The following is a 25,100-nucleotide window of genomic DNA, read 5'->3' on the forward strand; positions in this document are numbered from 1 at the left end:
TATATCAGATTACAAATGACACTTCAGGAACAATTAGATCACTTAGAACTCAGACATTGCTTTCTAAATTTTATTTCTCTCTAAAATAAACCAGGGCTCCTTGGAAAGGTGCCTGATTCTAGGGTTGGGGAAGAGAAAGCACAAGATAAGCCTGAAAACTGTAATTGTCCCATAAGTTAAGGAAGTCAAAGAATGACGTAAATGGGTCTAAAGGACATAGGAACTAATATGAGGGGCTCCTGCTGGCCAAATGTGAGATGGCTTTGCATCAATATAAATTTATATTGAATAAATAAAGAAAATAAAGTAAATAGGGAAGAAGAAAAAGCTCTTACTGATAGTAGAATTTCAACAAATAAAGTAAAATCATGAATGGATTTAAAAATAACTTTTGGCAATCATCATATTAACAATTGATAGTATATGAATGTTAACTCTGGTAAGTGAGAGATGATAGAATGAACAGATTGACAAATCCTGTCTCCCAAAAGGAATTATAAAACTAAACAAAACAGTCAAAACTGACCATTTTAGAACTCTGGAAACTGACCAAAGGCAAAAAATAGTTTGAGAACTATTTATTCAAGAAAAATGACTAAACTTAGAGTAAGAACAGTGGAAATCTTTGGCTTTATTGCTGGGGTTGCTCTCTTCTCCCCACATCTCTAAAAATAGAAACAACCAGTGGACTAGGAGGGTATTTAACAGGGAGATCTGGTAAGCGAGATAGCAATAGATGAGCCATATAGGATTCCACACATTCCTGACTGACTGAAGACCACACACACATGCAGAAGAAGAGACAAAAGAGACTCTATAGAGAAATTTGAAACAAGGGCAGACTTTAAAAGTACCTGAACTTAGAATATGTTTCCTAACACACAGAGAGATCTATTGGCAGAGGATGAAGCTTTACCGGTTCAGTGTGTTCGGGTGCAATGTTTAACCAATTACTGGCTGAACGCTAAGCTAGACAGATAGAGGGATGACCTGTTTAAAATCCAGGTTTGAAAATAAAAACAAGAATAAAAAACTCGGCAGAGACATCAGAGGCTGCATAGTATGGAGGACTTAGAGTCCATAGATGTAGTCCAGGCAAGTTAGCAGACAAGTAGATCAAAAAACAAACAGCAACAACAACTGCCCTGGGGAAGACAGATTAGAAACCAGAATTACTGCAGTATATTATCTAAAATGTACAGATCTAAACAAACAAAAAAGAGATATGAAAGAAACAGGGAAGTGATCTATTCATACCAAGAAAAACAAAAGCAATCAACGAAAACTAGCTCTGAGGAGGCCCAGGTGCTGGACTAAATAGAGAAAGACTTCAAAGTAGTTATATAAATAAGTTTGAAAAACTAAAGAAAATCATATTTAAAGAATTAAAGAAAAATATAATGACAATGGCTCTACAAATAAGAAGAAATAAAAATCTGTAAAACAAAAAACAATAGGAATTCTTGAGTTGGAACATGAAATAAATGAAATGATAAGTTTATAAAAAGGCTAAATAGTAAATTTAAAATTCCAGGAGAAAAAAATGCAGCAAATTTGTAGTTTAATAGACATGATCAATCTTAAGAACATGGAAAAAAATACTGCAGAAAAATTAACAGAGCTTGTATATCAGCATACATGTAAAGGGAGGCATAGAAGAAGAGAGAGAGAAAGAGATAGAAAAATATTTGAAAAAATAACAGCTGAAAATGTCTCAGATTTGTATATTAATTTGAAAATCCAAATAATCCAGTGAAACTTAAGGAAGAAATACAAATAAATCCTTCTCTAGATACTATCAAGCTGTTGAAAGATAGGGACAAGGAGAAAATCTTGGAAACAGTAAGAGAAAAATGATTCATCATGTGCAAGAAAACAACAATACGATTAATGTTGCATTTAATGGAAGTTCAAAAAATAATATAATAAGAATTAATAATCTTTATTTTATGTAGGTGAATAATTTCATTCATTTATACATGAGAGAGGACAGACAAAAGAGTGACAGAAACATTCCAAAATGTTAACAGTGCTTATTTCAGAATGATAGACTTTTTCGTATTTATTATTGCTCTTTCAATATTTTTTAAACATGTATTGATGTTATAATAAAAACTTAAACTTTCCAAACATAGAAATAGGGACAGCTCTTTATTTTAGTGTATGAATCTATAATAATTTTAGTGCAGTACAACAATATTAATGAAATATATATTAATTGGCTAGGATTAAATTATAGTCTTTAAACTCTCTACTACATTTCCTCATAATATATACTGCAAACATATTGCACAGAGAGGCCCCAGTATTTGAAGTACAATCTAAAATCTTGCTATCTCTTGAGAAGAAGCCTTCAGACAAGCTTTTCTTGGCATTGGAATAATTATCCTTTTTATCAGATTTGTGAACAAAAGTCTCCTGATTTTTAGGATTTCCAACTCTTTGAGGGTAGAGATCCTAAATGAATAAAGCTTATTTAGGGTCTTAAAGATTTTAAAATGTCTTTTCTAATAACCTAGGCTTCTTTTGTTTGTTTGTTTTACATCTCTTGTAACAGCTCCATGAAGCCTACTGATTTTTTAAAAATTATTTTTCTTTTATGATAGGTACTTGTTACTATAATATATATGTTATAATTCCTATAGGAACAACAATATGTTCAAAATCTGAGGAAGCCAAGTTAGAAGCAAGGGCAATTGAGCAAAGCTGTCATTAATCAATCTATCAGGGATAAAAATAAAGATGACTATTCTGACATTAAATTTTGAAAATGATTTCTATGTTCAAATATCTATGGAATTACACTAACTTGAACTACAAGAATAGCCACAAGTCAGCCTCAAATAATGTTTTTCATTGTTCAGCAGGAGTAGGACTAGGACATGGTATAGAGTGGTTTTTTAGTTAGTGATTGTCTCAGTTTGGGCTGCCATAAGAGAGTACTATAAACTGGTGGCATATAAACAACAGAATTTTTTTCCCTCACAGTTTGGGAAGTTATAAGCCTGAGATCAGGGTGCCAGCATGATTCAGATCTGATGAGGGCTCCCTACCAAGTTGTAGACTGCTGACTTCCCATTCTACATTCACATAAGGGAAGGACAGTGACAGAGCTTCTGAGGTTCCATTATTAAGGGCACTAAACCCATTTATGAGGGCTTCACCCTCACGACATGATTACCTCCCCAAAGCTCCACTTCCTAATACCATTACATTGGCCGTTAGGATTTCAACATACGGATTTTTTTTTTTTTTTTTTGTGGGAGGGGAAAGGAAAACACAAACATTCAGTCCATTTAACAGTGATACACATAATTCAACTTTTATTATCACCAGTCTTTATCAATTTAGTTGCTCTCCTACTGTTCAAGAAATGTTATTTGGATCAGTTTTCCATAGGGCAACTTGACTTCATCTTTATTCATTTAAAAGTTGCTGTCTCCTTCAAAGACATTTAGAGGTTTATCTGAAATTATAAAACAAGAGGCAACAAGTTACTGTTCTTCTAAATAAGAATGCTAGCCTACATGAGGTTAAAGTTAAGACACGTGTGTGCGTGCACACACAAACACACACACACCTCACAAAGAATTGATCGATTAGGACAGATTTAGTAGATGCTATGTACTGATATTTCTTTTTTGTGCATATGCAAATATGATGCAATTTTCTTTCTGTCCCATAGTCTAGAATTCTGAGTCTCAGAATGTAATAATTTACTTATCAAAGAAAAAGTGTTAAATAACACCAAAATTAAAAAGGAAGGTACAATTACATATGGTTTTGCTCTTTGGAATGCCTCTGGAAATTAATCTTTCAAAAGTTTTTAGGATGGATTCTAAGTCAGAACTGATGATTAATGAGGTTTAGACAGGGCAAAAGTAGTTTTTTTTGTATCATACAGTAATAGACTTGCTCAGTGTTATGAGCTGAATTGGATCCCCCCCAAATTCACATGTTCAAGTCTTAACCCCTAGTTCCTCAGGATGTGATTGTATTTGAAGACTGGACCTTCAAAGAGTTAATTACAGTAAAATGAGGTCACATGGGTGAGCCCTAATCCAGTATGACTGGTGTCCTTACAAGAAGAAATTAGATCACAGGCGACACAGACCAAAGGATGACCATCTGAGGGCGTAACAAGAAGATGGCCGTCTGCAAGGGAAGGAAAGAGGCCTCAGAAGAAACCAAACCTCCCACCGTCTTGATCATGGACTTCTGGCATCCAGAATTGTGAGAAAACAAATTTCCGTTGTTTAAGCTGCCCAGTTTGTGGTATTTTCTTTTGGCGGCCCTAGAAAACTAATACACTAAGCACAATAATAAACTAAGCAGAACTGCTGAGGGAAAATGTTTTCTAATATAGAACCCTAATACTTTAAAAACAACATATAGTATCAAGTACTTTAAAAACAACATATAGTATCAAGTACTTTAAAAACAACATATAGTATCCACTGGCAAAGAAAAATTGTGTTAATATAAATTAGTATTTATTAAAATTGGTTTAAAATAATATAAACTAAATCATTTGTTCCCTATATCATGCAGATGATAACACCATAAGATACACTTTAGGATATATTTTAAGTTTTTCAATGAACCTTTCCAAATAGAGAAATTATCAATAGCATATAAAGAGGAAAAAGGCTTCAATCATAAATATAAGTCTTGGTATTAGAAGAGTTACCATTAAATTATGTTGGAGCTAGTTATTATCTAAATGGCTTTTACGCATTTGGCCTCTGGTATTTCTTTTATTGTTATTATGGTAATAATATATTTTCGAGAAAAAAATGGAGAAACTCAAGCCCATTCACTTGGATCTTTGGGTCAAATTTGAAATAGTTTTGTGTTGGTGATGTCTAGTTATTCTGTAATAAAAATCAGGAGATATGACTTATCTTTGCTCCCTGGCATTTATTCCCATAAAAAATTTAGAATTATCTTTGGGCTACACAGAAATGCTCTTTTCAGAATTGCTAGCTCATTCATGCTAGGAATTAAAAGGTGTTCTCAACAGTATTTAGAAAGCACAGTGCTTTCTAGTCCTTTGACTTCACTGAGTTCAATTTTTCTCTCCATCATATTTGGACCATCCACTGTACTTGAGAGAAAGCACTGTTCTTTTTGTGCTGGATTTTCTAGTTGACTTTGATTTTAGTTATTTGTCCTGGCACCAGTGAGTGTTTTAGAATTGCCTCAATGCAACATTATTATATAATGAATGCTTGTTTTTCTAAACCTTTAGAGAATGATTTCATTACTATTATATTAATGTTTTCTCATCAGACAAAGCCACCTACATTGATTAAATATGAAGCATGTATCATCTGTCAGGCACTGGCGATTAAAGCAATAAGGAGTGATATTCATGCATGGAATCTAGGCTGTACTTAAGAGAATAAATGTGAACATCCTACTCTGTGTAACAAAAATGAACAGAAATCCTAGGAATTGAGGTTATCAATGAGCAGTATGTAAAGCTGAGATCTAATCAACCTCTTCCTTAGTGACAGACTATCTGCAGCCCCAGCCAATGCTCAAAACCAATTCTGATAAACTCTGTAAATTTTCTATAGGAACAACTTTCTTACCAACCTCTCTGCTTTCCAGAGGTTAACATAGAATATTTGATATACTGGGGATAAGAACCAGTGACATAATATATGGTAATATAAATACTGGAAAAAATGTGTTTAATTCTGCAACAGTGGGAGATTAAATTACTAGTTTTAGTAAGAATGATACTTCTCAACTTACCTGGTGAGCCCTGGAAGTCTAAAGTCATTTTGTGGCTTCAGAGGCAGGAAGAACCTCCAACAGTGATGTGTCTCTAGCATCTTCACAACCATGACTGGGGGTATCATCTAAAAGAGGCAAAATCTGTATTATTGAGTAGTAGAAAACCCTTCTGCAGAGGGAAGAGCTGTTAGGTACAGTGTTTGATCAGCTGGGAAAGTATAATAGAGCAAGAAGTGACTATTACATAAACTAAGAGCATGCTTAGTTACTGTTTTGAAGTAAAACAATTACCATATTTAAAAGGATAAACCATTAAGTGTTACCAAAACAAATAATACAGGTTTTTTTATCAGATTATTAGATTTGCTCCCAATATCTTAAAAGCCTAGAATTGTGATATTTATATTTTGAGTTTTAAAATGGGACAAGTGAAACTCAATGGTAAGCATCATTGTCTAAAGATAGGAGGGTACTAAAAATTGTATTTAGGGAGTTGTTCCATTTTTGGCAGAATTGAGAGAAATAAAGAATTGTTGTCCGTGGATAAATTTAGATAACTAAATATCAAGAAGGTTGAATATGACTGCATCTTTTAAGAGTAATTATTTGAACTTCTAGTTGCCCATGCAGCCTATAAGAAGCTTGGGAGTCATTACTGCCAATCACATAACAAGAAAAAAGGTGAATAAACTGAAAATCAACAACTCTTCTTAGGCCCATCAAAGAACTGAGGTCATAGGGCAAACCACGACCACCAAAATTGGGAGAGACAGACAGGCAGAGACAGAGAATTACAACTTATAGAGCAGGACCTCACAGGCAGAAATCCCTGTGGAAATCAGTAATGGGGTAGGGAAATCTAAACTGTAATTGACAAATTACTGTAGGCTCAGAGTGGAAAAGTTTCAGTGTTAAAAACTCCAGGGGACCTACATTTTTATTTTACCTTTAGAAGCCCTACCAAGTTATCACAGTGAAGACTGGAGCAAAATCATCTTGTGCTTTCTATCAGGAGAGGGGAAAGTAGTCATTTTGAAGTACGTATAAAATATTGTGTTCTTCTTAACGAAGAACACTTCAATAGGGTTCCCATAAAATACCGGGGAATACAAGGAATAAAATTGCACATCAGAGATCTGATTTCAGAACTCACTAGGGAGCCCCAAAGACAACAGGAGAGACATAAACAAGGGCACCAGAGGAAATATTAGCCTCTGACACCTACAGCTACAGCAAACAACAAATACAGCCTAATCCCTGGCCAGATAAATATAAAACCTTACACCGACACCCTCTTTACATCAATTCTTTGTGTCCACTATATGTCATGTCTGACTTTCTACAAAATAATTACAAGGCACACTGAAAGACAAAAAACAGAGTCTGAAGAGACAGCAAGCATCAGACCAGACTCAGATATGAGAGAGATGTTGAAATGATAACACCAGAACTTTAAAACAACTATGATTAATGTTATGGGATCGAAAAGAAAAAGAGGACAACCTGCAGGAACATATGAGCAATGTAGGCACAGAGTTGGAAATTCAAAGAAAGAATTAAAAATGCTAGACGTTAACAACACTGTAATAGAAATGAAGCATGTCTTTTAAGGGCCCGTCAATGGACTGGACACGGCTGAGGAAAAAAAATGAGTGAGCTTGAAGAAACATTAATGGAAACTTCAAAAACTCAAATGCAAAGAGAAAAGAATAAAAAAGACAGAACAGAATATCCAAAAATTGTGAAAGAACTACAAAAGATGTAACATACATACAATAGGAATGCCAGAAGGAGAAAAAGGTGAGAAAGAAGCAGAAAAATATATGAAGCAAAATGACAGGATTTCTCACAACTAATGACAGAAACCAAAGCACTTATCCAGACTGCACAAAGAACACCAAGCAGAATACGTGCCAAAACAAAACAAAACAAAACAAACAAAAAACCCCGGAATTTAGGCATTCATATTCAAACTGCAAAAAATCAAAGACAAAGGAAAAATATTAAAAGAAACCAGAAAAAAAAATTGTCTATAGAGGAGCAAGGATAAGAATTAAATTGAACTTCTCTTCAAAAACTATACTAGCAAAAAGAGTGAGTATAATATTTAGGGTGAAAAAAAAGAACCATCAACTTAGAATTCTGTGTTCAGGGAAATTATCCTTCAAAAGTGAATGAGAAATAAAAGGTTTTCTCAGACAAATAAAAATTGAGGTTATTTGTTGCCATTACAGTCACTTTGGAAAAAATTATAAAAGAAATTGTTCAGAAAGAAAGAAAAATGATACAGGTCAGAAGCTCTGATCTACAAAAAAAAAAAAAAAAAAAAAAAAAAAAAGGAAGCATTAGAGAAGAAATAAATACAGGTAAAATAAAATAAAATCCTTAAAAATTTTTTACTCTTATTTGATCTAACAGATAAATTTGCTCATCTTCATTCCTGAAAGTTATTTTTTCTGGATATAGAATTCTGGACTGACAGTTCTTTTCATTTAGTACTTTAAAGATTTTGTTTGTTTCCTGACCCCTTTAGAAATCTGTATTCATTTTAATTGTTGTTCCTCTAAACATAATGTGTCATTTTTGTCTTCTTGCTTTTGATATTTTTTCCTTTGTGTTTGATTTTCAGTAATTTGAGCATGATGTGTCTGGGAATGTATACATTTATTTTGGTGTTTGCTAAGCCTCTTAAATCTACGAATTCATGTCTTTCAAGAAATTTATGAAGTTTTCAGCCAATATTTCTTTAAAAACAAATCCTGCACCATGTCTAAGCTCTCTCTTTTTCTAATACTCCAATGATATGTATGCCTTTTTTTTTTTTTTTTTTTTTTTTCAGATGGAGTTTCGCTCTTGTCACCCAGGCTGGAGTGCAATGGTGCGATCTCCACTCACTGCAACCTCTGCCTTCCAGGTTCAAGCAATTCTGCTGCTTCGGCCTCTCAAGTAGCTGGGATTACAGGTCCCCCACTACCACACCCAGCTAATTTTTGTATTTTTAGTAGAGATGAGGTTTCACCATGTTAGCCAGGCTGGTCTCAAACACCTGACCTCAGGTGATCCACTCACCTCGGCTTCCCAAAGTGCTGGGATTACAGCCATGAGCCACCACACACCACCAGTATATATATCTTTTGATATATTCCCATAGGTTCCTCTCTCCCCATTTTTAAGGCACCTTTTTTCCTATTTTATTGAATAATTTCTATTGGTCTGTCTTGAAGTTCACTGATTTTTTTTCTGTTATCTTCATTCTGTTGTTGAGGCAATCCAGTGAGTTTTTGAAAAATTTTTACTGACATTTTTAATTTTTAAATTTCCATGGGATTCTGCTTCTCTCCTGAAAAAATTTCTCTATGCATTTCTAGAAAGCTTGCCATTGCCTCATAGAATATGTATGATAATTCCAACCTCTGTTTAATGTAGGTTGGCAGTTGCTGGTTGTCTGTTTCGTGAGAATTGATCAGATATTCCTGGTTGTATGTTGAATAATTTTGGTTTGTATGTTGGATATTTTGAATATTATGTTGTAAGACTTCTAAGTCTTATAAAAGTTTTGTTAAAACACTTTGGAGAAAGTGGATTTTTGTTTTGTTTTGTTTTAGCAAGCCATCAACCCAGCTAGGTTCAGATTGCAATCTGTGGTGGTTTATTTAGTGCCAATTCAGTTCTCAAAGACTTTGCTATTCTGTTTGGGTATGCTTTTTGTATGTACCAGTATGAGTTGCTCTGGGATTTGAGTAGTATACATATTTTTGTTCAGTTCTCAAATACTTTGCTATGCTTTACTGTGGATGTTCTGTATATTTGGAGCTAAAAGGTAAACCTGGTACTCGTATTGCTTCAAGACCTCTTCTCCTGATCTTCCCTCTATGGAATTTCCTCTATTGTCTCTAGCTTCCAGTGGCTTCGTTTTCTATTTTCTCTGGCAAGAAAATAAATGGGTTATCTCACAGTTTTATTTTCTCATACTGCAGTAAAGTTTCACATGACTAGGAAGTAATAAGAGAAAAGAGAATAAGGATTTTCCACAAATGATTTGCATAACAGGGGTCATTCTTTCATGCTCTGCTATCCAGAGAAATAAATCTTCTCTCAAACTTGGGTGCCTGTGCCACATTGGCTGTAGCATGGCAGATATGCCTTTGAAACTGCACTAGGGCTAGGGCCAAAAAAGCAAACTAAAAAATAGGAAGATTCCCCCGTATTCCCTGGATTTTCCTTCCCCTGTCCTTTGGCCAGAAAGATGGGCTTTTTTAGGAGTCCAGGAAGAAAAAAAAACAAACAGAAAATTTACCATCATGATCACAATAGTCTTTCCTCAGTCTGACGTCTCTTTTCAATGTGTTATTTACTTTTCAGAGTCCCAAGATTTTTTTTTAAGTGTATGATTTGATGAAATTAAGTACATTCAGTTGTTTGTGCAACCATTACCACCATCTATCTCCAGAATTCTTTTTATCTTGCAAAATGAAACTCTATACTAATTAAAGAATAACTCCCCATTTTCCCTCCTCCAGCCCCCAGAAACTACCATTCTACTTTCTGTTTTTATGAATTTGATTGCTCTATGTACCTCTTATAAAGGCAATCATGTAGTATTTGTCTTTTTCTGGCTGACTTATTTTACTTAGCATAATTATTTCACTTAGTATAATTTCCCTAAAGTTCACATACATTCCATTGTGTATATACACATACATGTAAAATGGAGTATTTATATATATAAGGTACATTTGTATATTATATATACTATATATTATTTTTATATATTATATATTACTTATATAAATTATATATAGTATATATTACTTATATATTATATAATATATAATATATATATATTATTTTTTTATATTATATATTATAATATATAACTTACCTATTATAGATTATATATTATAATATATAACTTATATATTATAGACTATATAGTAATTATGCTATATAATTACATTAAATTATATAAAATAAAATATAATATAAAATATAAAATAAATATATATCAAATATTATATAATATATAATTATTATTATAGATAATTATATAGTATGTTATTTATAATATATAATATATAATTACATATCATTAAATTATTCTAATAATTTATTCTATAATATAGTATATATTAATTAATATATTAAATAATAATCATAACATAATTATATATTAATATATTGTATATTAATTTAATATAATATGATGTCATATAATATAATATTATATTGTAATTTATATATTACATATAAATATAATAAATTACATATTATATTGTAATTTTTATATAATGTAATTTATATATTATATTAATATAATATAAATTTATATCATAATATAGTATAAATATAATATATAATATATAATATATGATTTATAATATAATTATATTATTAACATAACATTAATATATAATAATATAATATAACATAATGGTAAAAGGAGATCTACCATTTGATCCAGCAATCCTACTACTGGGTGTCCACCCAGAGGAAAAGAAGTCATTTTATGAAAAAGACACTTGCACATGCATTTTTATAGCAACACAATTTGCAATTGCAAAAATATGGACCCAGCCCAATCAACAAGTGGATAAAGAAGATGTGGTATATATGTATAGATAGATAGATAGATAGATAGATAGATAGATAGATAGATATGCACCATGGAATACTACTCAGCCATGAAAAGGAAAGAAATTAAGAAAATTAAGAGTTTTTTAAAAAATGGAAATGAAAACACAACATACTGAAATATATGGGATACAGCAAAAAAAAAAAAAAAAAAAAAATACACTAAATAACAGTACTAAGAGGGAAGTTTATAGCAGTAAACACCCATATCAAAAAAGTAGATCGAGACCAGTCTGGCCAACATGGTGAAACCCCATGTCTACTAAAATACAAAAAAAAATTAGCCAGGCATGGTGTCATGTGCCTGTAATCCTAGCTGCTCCAGAGGCTGAGGCAGGAGAATTGCTTGAACCTGGGAGGTAGAGGTTGCAGTTAGCTGAGATTGTACTCCTGCACTCCAGCTTGGGTGACAGAGTGAGACTCCATATTAAAAAGGGGAAAAAAAGGTAGAAAGACTGCAAATAAACAGGCTAATGGTGCACTTCAAGGAACAAAAAAGGAAAGAACAAACCAAACCCCAAATTAGCAGATAAAAAGAAATAATAATAAAAATCAGAGAAGAAATAAATTAAATTGAGACTTAAAATCTACAAAGGAGCAGCAAGATTAATAAGTTGATTTTTTGAAAAGATAAATTGATAAACCTTTAGCTGGACTAAGTAAGAAGAGAGAAAACTGAAATAAATAAAATCAGAAATGAAAAGAGAGACATAACAATTGAGACCACAGAAATACAAAGAATCATTTAAAAATATTATGAACTATAGACAATTTGGAAAACTTAGAAGAAATGGATTTATTCCTAGTCATATACAAACTTACCAACACTGCACCATGAAAAAATAGAAAAGTTCAACAAATCAATAACAAGTCATGAGATCAAAGCCATAATAATAATAATTTTAAAACACCTGTCACTAAAGAAAACCCCAAGACCTGATGCTTCACTGCTGAATTCTACCAACCATTTAAAGAAGAACTAATGCTGATTCTATTCAAACTCTTAATGAAATTGAAGAGGAGAGAACACTTCTAAACTCATTTTATAGAGCCAGCATTACCCTGATACCAAAACCAGACAATGAAACAACCAAGAAAGAAGACTCCAGGCCAATGTCACTGATGAACAAAAATATAAAAATCCTCACCAAAATACTAGCAGACTAAATTCAACAACAGATTAAAAGATTTTTCATCAAAATCAAGTGAAATTCATTCCAGGGATGCAAAGATTGTTCAACATGAGCAAATCAATAAAAAAGTGTCAGAATCAAGAACAAAACCCATATGATCACATCAATAGATGCTAAAAAATCATTCATAAAATTCAACATCCTGTTATAATGAAAAGCCTCAACATACTGGGTATAGAAGGAACATATTTCAACATAATAAAGGCCATGTATGATAAATCCACAGCTAATATGATACTAAATGGGGAAAAATAGAAAACATTTCCTCTAAAATGTGGAACAAGGCAAAGATGTCCATTTTCACCACATTTATTCAGCGTAATACTGGAAGTCCCAGCCAGAGCAGTTAGGCAAGAGAAAGACATATGGGTCATCCTAGTTGGAAAGAAAGAAGTCAAATTAGCCTTCTTTGCAGACAATATGGTTTTATAGTTAGAAAAATCTAAAGACTCCACCAAAAAACTGTGAGAACTAATAAATACATTCAGTAAAGTTACAGAATACAAAATTAACATATAAAAATCGGTAGCATTTCTATATCCCAAAAGCAAATAACGTGAAAAAGAAATCAAAAAGCAATCCAATCTGCAATAGCTATAAATAATATAAAATACTTAGGAATCAATTTAACCAAGAAGTGAAAGATGTATACAAACAAAACTATAAAACACTGATGAAAGAAATAGAAGAGGACAAAAAAATAAAACTATATTTCATGCTCATAGATTGAAAGAATTAATATTGTTAAATAACCAAAGCAATTACTCAAAGCAATTTACAGATTCAGTGCAATCCCTATGAAAACACTAATGACGTTTTTCACAGAAATAGAAATAACAATCATAAATTTTAGATGGAACAACAGAAGACCTCCAATAGCCAAAGCTATTCCAAGCAAAAGAACATAATTGGAGGTATCACATTACCTGACTTCAAAATATACTACAAAATTATAATAACCAAATCAGCATGGTACTAAAACGGACACATAAACCAGTGGAACAGAATAGACAACCCAGATATAAATCCATGCATTTATGGCCAAGCCACTCTTGACAAATACAGCAAGGACATACACTGGGAAAAGACAGTCTCTTCAATAAATAGCACTGGGAAAACTGGATAACCACACGCACAAGAATGAAACTAGATTCTATCTCACACCATATAAAACATCAAATAAAAACGATTGAATAACTAAATGTAAGACCTGAAACTGTGAAACTACTAGAAGAAAACATTGGGAAAGACTCCAGGATATTGGTCTGGGCAAAGATTCTTGGGTAAGACCTCAAAAGCACAGGCTGCCAAAGCAAAAATATAGACAAATGGGATTATTTTCAATCAATCAAAAAAGCTTCTGCACAGCAAAGGAAACAATCAACAAAGTGAAGAGACAACCCACAGAGTGGGAGAAAATATTTTTAAACTATCCATCTAATAACGGGTTAATAATCTAAATATAGAGAGAGCTCAGACAACTCAATAGCAAAAAACCAACTAATCTGATTTTTAAAATGGGTGAAAGAACTGAATAGACATTTCTCAAAAGACATACAAATGGCCAATATGTAAATAAATGCTCAACAACACTAATAATCAGAGAAACGTAACTCAAAAAGACAATGAGATATCATACCTCAGGCAGAATGGCTTTTATCAAAAAGACAGGAAATAATGGATGCTGGCAAGGATATGAAGAAAGGAGAACCCTCATACACTATTGATGGGAATATAAATTAGTATAGTCATTTTGGAAAACTGTATGGATTTTCCTCAAAAAACTAAAGATAGTATTACTATATGATTCAGCAATTCCACTTCTGGGTATGTATCCAAAAGAATGAAAATTATATAACAAAGTGATAGCTGCACCATGTTTATTGCAGCACTATTTATTATAGCCAAAATATGGAATCAGCCTAAGTGTCCATCAATGAATGAATGGATGAAGAATACGTGGTATATATACACACACATTTTTAGCCATAAAAAATGAAATCATGTTATTTGTAGTAACATGATGGAACTAGAGGTCATTATGTTAAATGAAATAAGCCAAGCACAGAAAGACAAATATCCATGTTCTCATTAATATGTGGGAGCTAAAAATGTCCCATGAAGATAGAGAGTAGATTGGTGGTTATCAGAGGCTGGAAAGGGTAGGGGAAAAGGAGGATAAAGAGAGGTTGATTGAGTACAAATATACAATTGTAAGAAATAAAATCTAGTGTTTGATAAATCAATAAGGTGACTATAATTTACAATAATCTATTGCTATTTCAAAATAGCTAGAAGATAATAATTCAGATGTTTCTGGTATAATAAAAAGACCAATATTTGAAGTGACAGATAATGCAATTATATTAATTTGATCTTTACAAATTATATGAATGTACTAAATTATCACATGTACCTAGAAACTAGGTACATCAATACAAAAATAAAATTTAAAAACAATGTTAATTAAAATAACAATGAGATGCCACTTATCAAATACTAAAGTAGCAACATTATAAAAGATGAAACTATTTAGTGTCAGTGATTATTCAGTAAAATACATTCTCATTTATAACTCAGAGGAGTAAAATTTGTTATAGCTATTGGAAAGTCACTTTGCCAGATGGTGTTCATTGTATTGTCACAGTAATTCCATTATAAGTTATTCCAAAAAAGATGTAGTTTTATGCACTGTTTTGTCCACACTGCATATCATAATAAAATTATTTTAAAAATAATTATAAATGTACAAATATAGATAAGATTCAAGGAACTTAGCCACCATATTAAAACAGAATGTAACGAAATTGGAAAACAATTATTGTTTATTGGGTTTGTAATGAAACTGTGGACAAGGTATTTGACTTATTATTAGAAGAAACAATACTTTTTATTTTAGTCTTCTCTGCTTGGTGCCTCTGCCATGAACTAAATATGACACTGAGGATGAAATAAGTAGGAATGTATATTCCAGTTTTCTTAATTTTGAGTCATATTTTATTTTATCTATTCCCCGTTTGTTTCCCTTTCGTGTATTTTGTATAAGAGGCTGAGACACATCTCCATCCGGTGGGAATTCCTAAATATCAGTGGTATTTATATTCCCACCCTCTCCATGGAATGAGGCCCCTGGAGTTGCACAGACCTGAGGTTCTTGTCCCATGTGGGTCCTCTCTCTTGAGACAGGTCTCCATCTCCTGGAATAAATTCTCCTCGAGAGAACCCCTCCTTCTGGTTGAAACTGAGAATGGATGCTTCATGGTTAGGATTCAAATTCAATTGGCCTATCCCTTATACTAGGACACTTAATGCTAAGGTTTGACACATATTAATCCCTCTGAGCTAAAATCCATTGGCCCTTTCAGCACCTACCCTGCTAGTGAATTTTTAACAATTTTAATATTTATCTTCCTTTTTCTTGAACCCTTGATATTCTTCTACTTTTATTACTAAGTTCTTTACATAGTACTTACTATGTGATGGCCATTTTTCATACAGATGATTAATTTATTTAACTATCTTAACCTAATGAAGTAGTACTATTATTATCTTTACAAATTAGGAAATTGGATTTTGGAAAGGTAGTTTCTAGCCAAAGGCCACACAGCTAGTAAATTATGTAAGTGGTGTTCAAACCCAGGACACTCTTGTTCTTAATCCTCCACCATGCTTCTACATTTTCTATTGGCTATTTCTGCAATCTAGATTCTGAACCCAAACATACAATTCCTTTCCTTCTATCAGCTAAGATATTTGCCTCTCTGACTCATCATCTGTAACGCAAGCTACAGCTTCTAAAAGATTACATTTGTGTAAATGGAAATTGTGGATGGGCTGATTCTTGATCCTTCCACTTGCTTCTGCATTTGGCCTGGCACTTTCCAATCCATCTCACTCAAAGTTGCAAGTGTATTTCTTCCCCTCTGCAAGAATCCCCCATCCTGTGTGCCCTTGGTGGCAAGTAACTCACATTTTATACAATCCTAGTGGGGCTCTCACCTCTGAGGGACAGATGTTTTTGTTTCTGAACTTGGCACCACGTGAGAAATAGAATAAACAGAACCAGGAGAAGGAGACCAAAGATACTAGATAAAATAAGTGCAGAATGACCTGTATAGAAATTAAGCATTGATAAGTATTAAACTAGTAGATATCAGTTGTGGGTTTATACATTGTAAAAAAAACTGGTTCCCTGGTTGCTGAGAAGAATAATGGCTATACATTTCAGCATATTCATGAACAATACATAATTTTTGAGAGCTATTTTAGATGAAAACGATCTAGGAACAACTGAATCTAAATCTTTCCATAATTCTATTGCCCTAAATTACTTCCAATTTTATGCGAAATATTTGATAATTAAACCTTTCCTCTTGCATTACATTCACTACTAAAACATCAGAAATCAGAAAATACTAGAGCTTGAGCTGTGAGCTGTGTCTTTTTTCTTTATTTTTTTGAGATGGAGTCTCACTCCGTCACCCAGGCTGAGTGCAGTGGCATGACCTCGGCTCACTGCAACCTCTGCCTCCTGGGTTTAAGTGATTCTCCTGAGGCTTGAGCTGTTTCTGCCAGTCTCATAAAGAATAGTTGAGAATCTAGAAAGATAATTCTATCTATGAGGGTACCACGAGAGTCTTATCCTTCTCTGCGTGTAAAAAGGATTTTTCTAGAGAGAAGGACTGCATAGCAAAGCAATCATAGAGCTATTGATACCACTGGCTGCGACCCAGAGACTCATCTTTCTGCAATCCAGAGTCTTCTTTGAGTATCATAGCAGTTTCTGCCCTCCCTTGATCTTCCTTATAGCCTTAGGTACTGATGTCAGCACTGATAGGCAGAAGACTATACCTGAGGAGGCATTCGGTGATTTCAGCGACTGTCCTGAGAGAGAGAGAGAAAGACATAAATGAATGAAAAGGAACTGGGTATTTCTTTTCACATCTCCTGTGAATATTGGATGCCATTTAAATATCCTTTTTACGTCTGTGAATATTGGCTGTCATTTAAAATATCACTCCTCAGAATCCTCTTGCTAAGAGGATTTAGTCTAAGGCTAAATCCAGCTTGCTTCCCTCAAAATTATGGGGGCTATTTTAGATAACTGTGGAACATTATCTTATTTAGTTGTGGAAAAACATTAGTTTAACATAGCCTTTCATTCTTCAGCAAGAAATCCTAGTATCTTCAGCCCAACTCTCTGCGTAAGGCTGTTTCCCAATGTTCTCTACCATTACTGGGAGGCTCAGTTTAAGCATGGCCTTTTCACACTTACCAGAGCACCTCACGCCAGCATCTTCCTTGTGTCCACAGTCACTTTGTCCCCAGGGTTTGGCATGACAGTCCCATAGAAATGACTCATTTCCTTTGCACTGCATCTCATCCAGCCAGATGGTTCCAGTTCCCTGGCCAAACGAAGCCTCCTTCAGGGCAGCCAGAGCAGAGCCACAGCCCAGCTGCTGACATACCACTTCCGCCTCGGCCAGGTCCCAGGAGTCATCACACACTGTGCCCCAGGAGCCTGCGTGCCAGATCTCCACTCTCCCAGAGCACTCGGTGTCTCCTCCACGCACTCTTATTCTATCTACAAAGGCACAAAACATGGCTGTCTTTACTCCTGAAGGAGATTGTGGGAGAATGCTGAGGTAGAAAAACGTGAAGGTAATAAATGTGCTTGATGAATATGGGTGTGGTAAGGAAGGCAGAATTTCAATGTTACATAGATTAGACAAGAACCTGTAAAGTGAATAAGCCCCTACACATGACTGTGGTTTGTCCTAATCACAGTCAAGGGGTGAAGCATCTCCAGCGAGGCCAAACCAGATATTCATTTTCTACTCTAGGCGTTTGAAAACAAAACATATTGATTTCATTTTCCAAATTTCAATGTCCTATCTGACACAAACCTCCTGTCTTGTCCCTCTCATTTTCACGATTTCTCCAAATATAACTAATGTTCGTTTGGCTCAAGTCTGATCCATAGACCATTGCTTCTTCTATGTCTTCCAATTATCAGTCCTTTCTTGCCTTCACTTCGCTCCCTGTAAGTATGTATACTAAGATCATAACTACAAACACTCTCTTTCCCAAATGAACAATGCCTTGGCACTAGTGACCTCTCATTACATGGCTGTGTGCAAATGCAGGATAAGCCTAACTCTCCACCTCCTTTAAGCTGGTTCCTGAAATACTGAGTTTCACTGCAGATAATTATAACTGGGGTCATTTTAAACTTGCTGCCAAAAAAGTTGGCAGAATCCTCGATATTTTAGAATGATCTTATCATTTTTATTTCTCATTCTTTATTATTTTGTTACACTTTCTTTCATATTCTAAGCCTCAGCCTTACCTCTGCCCACTAACCACATGAAGACCAAAAGAGAATCTTGGGATTTCTCTATTGGATCTTAGTTCCCGTAATAATATAGGAAAAGTTACAGTTTCAGTAGTTAATTAACTTTTAGGTAATTTGGCTTCTATTCAAAAGGGTGTTTTTGATCTAAATATCTCATCCCCAGGTCTGATAAGTCATCCCCAAGTCCCCAAACCTGATAACTTTCACATGTACCCTTTAAAAATTTTCCTTTCTCATTGTCATAAGAGTCCCTCTTCAGTTACCAGGTTAACTCTTTTCTCTCTCGCATAGCCAAACATCTTGAAAGTGTTAATTTTTTCTCTTCATTTTTGTAAATCTCCTGCTCATTAATAAATACTTTTAGACTAGTTTCTACCTCCTACCATTGAATGGCCTATATAATAATAAATCATTGAATGGCCTATATAATAATAAATTCAGAGTATCGTTTTTAATCCTACTTCTTTGCTATGGTTTGCCTGTATCCCCACCCAAATCTCGAACTGTAGCTCCCATAATTCCCACGTGCTGTTGGGGGGACCTGGTAGGAGGTAATTGAATCATAGGGATGGGTCTTTCCTGTGCTGTTCTTGTGATAGTGAATAAGTCTCACAAGATCTGATGGTTTTATACAGGGGAGTTCCCCTGCACATGCTCTTTTGCCTGATACCATGTAAAACGTGACTTTGCTCCTCCTTTGCCTTCAGCCATGATTGTGAGGCCTCCCCAGCCATGTGGAACTGTGAGTCCATTAAGCCTCTTTCCTTTATAAATTACCTGGTTTCTGATGTTTCTTTATTAGCAGCATGAGAACTGACTAATGCATTCTTTCATCCTTTCACAAAATTGACTCAAGAAAATGAGAATAAGCCAATAGTCCTGGACATTCTTTTTAAGTATTAACAAATTACTATCCAAAATAGCTGTAGTTATTCTCTTTCAAATATTGAAACACAATGATTTTATTCCATATACTATTAAAGATCATAAAAGCTGGCAGAATTCATCCTAGTCAATTTTATATTTCAACAAATCTCCAATGCTAATATCAACAAATATAAAAAGAGCACTGAAGAAGATCTATTGCATAGTATCATTCATATACACATAGATGTAAAATTTTAACATACAATATTGATAAATTAAAACTTAAGATAGTTGAAATCCAAAATTTATTATTGGATTTAATTTAATTTATTATTGGTAATATAATTGATCAAATAGGAAAATAGATTTTGGGAAGAAAATATTGAGAAATATGCTTAAAATAATTTTCTCTATATTTAAAGATATTTAATGTGATGTTACTTAAAATGGAAAAATAACTTGAATTTTTTACATGTCCAATGACAGGGATTTGGTGTGTCAGATTACAGTGTATCATATGGTAAAAAAATATATACTTTAACTTGAGAAAATACTGCTATATCAAAAGAGCAGGCAGCACAAAAATGCATAGTATAACTTTTTTGCAATAAAATATACGAATATATATAATTATATACACATATATGATACTCAAGAGTGTAACATCAGCTACATATCATCAACTGATCATGGTACTATAGGTGATATTTGTGTTTTTTTTCAAGATTTCTGTTTTTTTTTCAATTTTTGGGGGAATGATATTTTGTGACAAAATTACAATAGTAAAAAGAAGCAAAATGCTTAAAAGTATGAACCACAAATGGACAATACTCATAAATAATGTCCATATCCACTACTAACCAAGCCCATGCAAATTATGTTGATTTAGGTGAAATTTTAATTTGGGAAGTTATGTGTATGTCTGTGTATATGTTTCTCTCTGTGTGTAACATTGATGGGAAGGGTGAAATAAAATCAATGCTCTCATATACTGGTGATAAGAATGAAAACTAATGCATAGGTTTTCTGCTGGAGTAATTAGCTAGTACGTATAAAGAATCATAAAAATGTTCACTCATTTTACCCACTCATTATGGGACTAGAAATATAACCTTCAGATATAATCAGAGATTCACTGAAAATGAATAAAGATGCTTATAATGGCATTATTTATACTAGTTTGACACTGAGAAATAGCCTTAACACCAATAATCGCATGGTTATTTATGTTTACATGATAAAATATTACATGCCATTTGAAAGCTATTAATTGAAATTAGAATATATTTACAGTATACTTTTACATATAAAAGTAGGATACAGAAATCCTAAATATAGTGCAATGCTATATATTACACGCATATATATCATACTATATATACATATACACATATACAGTATCTATATTTCATATACACATATCTATATTTCATACACACAATCATAACTTCAAGTTTTGGTACAAAAGGAAGTCTAATAGTTAATGTTTCTGAATATTAGTAATGGTTATTTTTGATAATCAGATTAAACGTGGAATGCATTTTATTGTTTATAATTGTACAATTTCTAAAATCTCTACAATAAACATATTAAATTTTAATCAAATAAGACAATTTTCATATAAATAATCAACTAACTTCCCATAGTAAAATGTTCTGCAGGAAAAAATAGAGCTGTTTAATCTCCCTAATTAATTCACGTTTCCTCAAAAGTTCTGGGCTTTCTAGAATTTCTAGGACAAAGTATATATATAATATTTTCATTTTTTAAAACACTATAATTTTTTATGAGTTGTTATCCCTTTATGTGCTTTCATCCAGCTTCTCACAAGGAGCTTAAAGGAATCAAAAGAGACAATATACATTTTTAAATACCCTGTAAAATACTAAACCAAAATAATAAAATTTCAATATAGAATAGATGTGATAAATCAGGATTTATTGTCATGCACTTTTCAGTGAGTCTGTCATGTGCTCCTGAATGGAAAGATTTGCTATTTGTGCTAAGTTATATTTCACAGGGCTTCAGTGACAGCCAGTGTTTAGAAAGATACCCACCTTCACATGTGATCCAGGTCTCTTCTGCTGGGCTGGAGATTCTTCGCTCCCATGGGGCAGATAGGCACTGCCATATGGAGATATGCGTTTTAGAACACTGAATGTCATCTACCCACATGAAACCAGAGCCTATCTTAGACAAAGGGGCGAGGCTGACAACTCCATTCTCCCCACAGCCCAGCTGCTTGCACACAATCCCTGCTATGGCTGTGGTGATGTTCCTCCTGCCAACGCTGCCCCAGGTCCCATTATAGAAGACTTCCAATCTCCCAGCACAGCTCTCCACTTCAGTTTCACTGTAGAGCCTCAACGCTGTGAATTCTACAGAGAAATACAAAACTTAGTGTTAAATATTTCCTTTGGAGTTGGAATATTCCTCCCCAAGGAATCCATTTTTCCCTTGGAAATAATATATTAGGGCTCACGATACAATTTCATAAATCACTCTGACATATTAACAGCATAAATCTGATGGAAACTAAAGGTCTTGTGTGATTTCACGATTAGCGTGGGTTTCCCTAATATAGTATTTGAGCTTTAAATTTGTATCAACTTAAGTTAAAATGCAACCTTCTACATTCTACTCTCGAACATAAATTCAATTCAGGAAATAATCAGGAGGTTAATCCCATTTGCAGGGATGTCCAAGGGAGAGAATACAGTTATGGGTTCTTAGTTTCTGTTTCTGGTCAGGCTGGTAAAGCCCCTTCCTCATCCCTCTTTTCCGCTTACCACTAGAGACAGAAACTAATAACCATGGCTTCAGGCTACTAAAAGCCTAAAACAAAACAAAACAGAACAACAAAAAAAGGCAGATTGGACACGGTTGACAGTGTGTTCTCAGAGCCACGGTGGATGTAACGTAAGGTCCCTTTCTTGGGGTCTAACCTGCTCTGACAGTAAGACCAATCTTATTTTTCTCAGTTATGAATGATACCCAGACAAGTGTAATATGACAAGGGTATTAAGAAATCAGTATAAGACTAGGATTAAAATCAAGTGCCTTTTTTTTTTATTCCTAGGCCATACACTTTTCACTATACTTTACAATTGTGTGTGTGCAAGTGTGTGCACGTATGTGTAGAGGAGGGTGCAAAGGTAGTAGCACAGACCTGAGCAGATGACCCCTGCGTCCTCCTTGTGCCTGCAGTCGTGCTGCCCCCAGCCCCGGGAAGGGCACTGCCACAAGTGGGACTCCGTTCCTATGCAGTTCAGGTCATCCAGCCAGATGGGCCCTGACCCAGCCCCAAAGTGAGCAGAGACCGTGGCATTGAGGGCCACTCCACAGCCCAGCTTTCGACACACCACGTGGGCATCGCTCAGGTCCCAGCCGTCATCACAGATGGTGCCCCACATGCCGTTGTGATAGATCTCTACTCTCCCGGCACAGCGGCCGTCCCCGTTCACCAGGCGGAGCCGTTTGTCCTCTTAGAGGAGAAAGTCCAGTTAATAGGTCACATTCTTTAGGGTCGCAGTGTTTCCTAAAACTGATTCTGCTTACCTAAGCAGATGAAAGCACGGCCCTCTGGAACTGCAGACAAATACGGGTCAGATAAATTTGCAACGCATGGCAACAGTGGCCCTGTCAGGCTTCCTGGTGGAGGGTGTAGGAAATGGGGCAAAAGTAAGACCAAAATACATGGAAAAGGTTGAAGAGTTCTGTGATAACATGGAATCAGCAGTTGTGGTAAGGACTTCTCAAACCCTGTCGTCTATTGAAATCATTTGTATTAATGATGTCTACTTGTAAATCCCAAACACAGAGTTGTTAACTTCACCCTAGGAATGGCCCTAGTTATCATTATTTCTTACATGTTACTCTTTGACTGTCATGCCTATCCTCTCTCCACCTGTGCCCCCATTTTCTTACCCCTCTTTCCTTTAATCCCACACTCCCTCTACCATCTCTGGGTTATATTGACAGTAGTTAACCATAAGCATTGTTCTCTTACCTGTGCAGATCACAGAGACAGTATTTCCATGGATACAGGGAGGTGCTCCAAGAACTGTCATTTGACAGTTATCCAGAAGTGACTCATTCCCTAAGCAATGAAACCTGTGTCCCCACACACGACCAGTTCTTTCTCCAATATATTTTCCTCCTGTGGTTGAGACAGCAGCCCCACAGCTGAGCTGTCTACATAGAACATGGGCATCTTCTGGGTACCAGTGGGTGTCACACAGTAAGCCCCATTGTCCAAGCACCTTGATCTCCACTTGCCCGTCACACTGGGATTTGCCATTCACCAGTCGGACATCTGTATATCCTGGGAGGAGACAAGGCCATAGAAGAGACATCATGACTTATCCGCTCCAGCCTCATACTCCCCATCTCTAGCCCCACCAATTAAGATTATTTAAAAATCTCACGGGAACAGACAACTCCAACTTCTCTGCTGTGGATACAAGTGTCTTCCGGATGTTGAACCGTGGGGCATAATGCAAGGTGAGTTTCACTCCCTTCACACTGGATCTTTTTGGCCCAAGTTAGACCACTCCCTTTTCCAAAGTGATCTCCCACAGAAAGAGATACGGCATCTCCACAATTTAATTCTCTGCACAGCACATTGGCAGCATGAAGAGAGAAATCAGAATCACAGACAGAGCCCCATGTGTCTGCACGTTTCACTTCAACACGTCCAGAGCAGGGCATATCAGCTCCAACCAGCCTGGGCTGCCTGTGGGCTACAAAATAGTATTTCAAAAGTTAGTTTTTAGGGTTTTCCAATATCTATCCCTGTCTCCAATCTCCACCTCTAACCCCAGAGCAATTTTTTTTCCATTCATCTTTAGAATATCCCATTTGTAGTGGCTCAGAGGATGAGATTAGCAGTACAGACTTAAATTCATAGATCTGGATTACATATCTATTTTCTATGTCTTGGTGACCCACCAATCCTAGATTTAGAGCTCCTCAGAAGGAAATGAATTGCACAATTTGTTTACATTAAAAACTACTAAGTAACCTCAGCATTAAACAACATATATGAAGATTTGTAGTCATCTTAAGAAGATGGTGTAATGTAAGAATAGAAAGACTTCTACCTACTGGTTAGATCCCAGTAATCCATCTAAATGAGTAATTTATAAACAACAAAAAAATACTGCCTATTATTCTGACTCTATTCTTTGCAGCAAAACTACTTATATTAGTAATGTAAATTATCTGTCTCCAACCCAGCCATTTTTCCAAACTCCTGACTCATTTATCCAATTTCTACTTAGCATTTCCACTTGGATTTCTTATAGACA

The 25,100-nt window shown here is 34.6% G+C and overlaps 1 protein-coding gene across 2 annotated transcripts in view; it reads right to left on the bottom strand.

Moving 5' to 3' along the window:
- Positions 1-2,586: 2,586 nt before the first annotated feature.
- Positions 2,587-25,100, bottom strand: part of CD163L1 (CD163 molecule like 1) — an 82,304-nt gene continuing 59,790 nt past the window's right edge. For both annotated transcript variants that reach the window (XM_050749516.1, XM_050749515.1), the window contains 11 exons: positions 24,219-24,533; positions 23,801-24,115; positions 23,350-23,442; positions 22,961-23,275; positions 21,849-22,169; positions 17,845-18,153; positions 17,421-17,453; positions 16,569-16,679; positions 15,715-15,810; positions 5,764-5,870; positions 2,587-3,466 (listed from right to left, as the gene is read on the bottom strand). In XM_050749516.1, the coding sequence (XP_050605473.1) occupies positions 5,788-5,870; positions 15,715-15,810; positions 16,569-16,679; positions 17,421-17,453; positions 17,845-18,153; positions 21,849-22,169; positions 22,961-23,275; positions 23,350-23,442; positions 23,801-24,115; positions 24,219-24,533 (1,991 nt within the window). In that variant the 3' untranslated portion in view covers positions 2,587-3,466; positions 5,764-5,787. The remainder of the gene's footprint in view (positions 3,467-5,763; positions 5,871-15,714; positions 15,811-16,568; positions 16,680-17,420; positions 17,454-17,844; positions 18,154-21,848; positions 22,170-22,960; positions 23,276-23,349; positions 23,443-23,800; positions 24,116-24,218; positions 24,534-25,100) is intronic.

This window comes from Macaca thibetana, chromosome 11 (genome assembly GCF_024542745.1).
Source record: "Macaca thibetana thibetana isolate TM-01 chromosome 11, ASM2454274v1, whole genome shotgun sequence".
Classification (NCBI taxonomy): Eukaryota; Metazoa; Chordata; class Mammalia; order Primates; family Cercopithecidae; genus Macaca; species Macaca thibetana.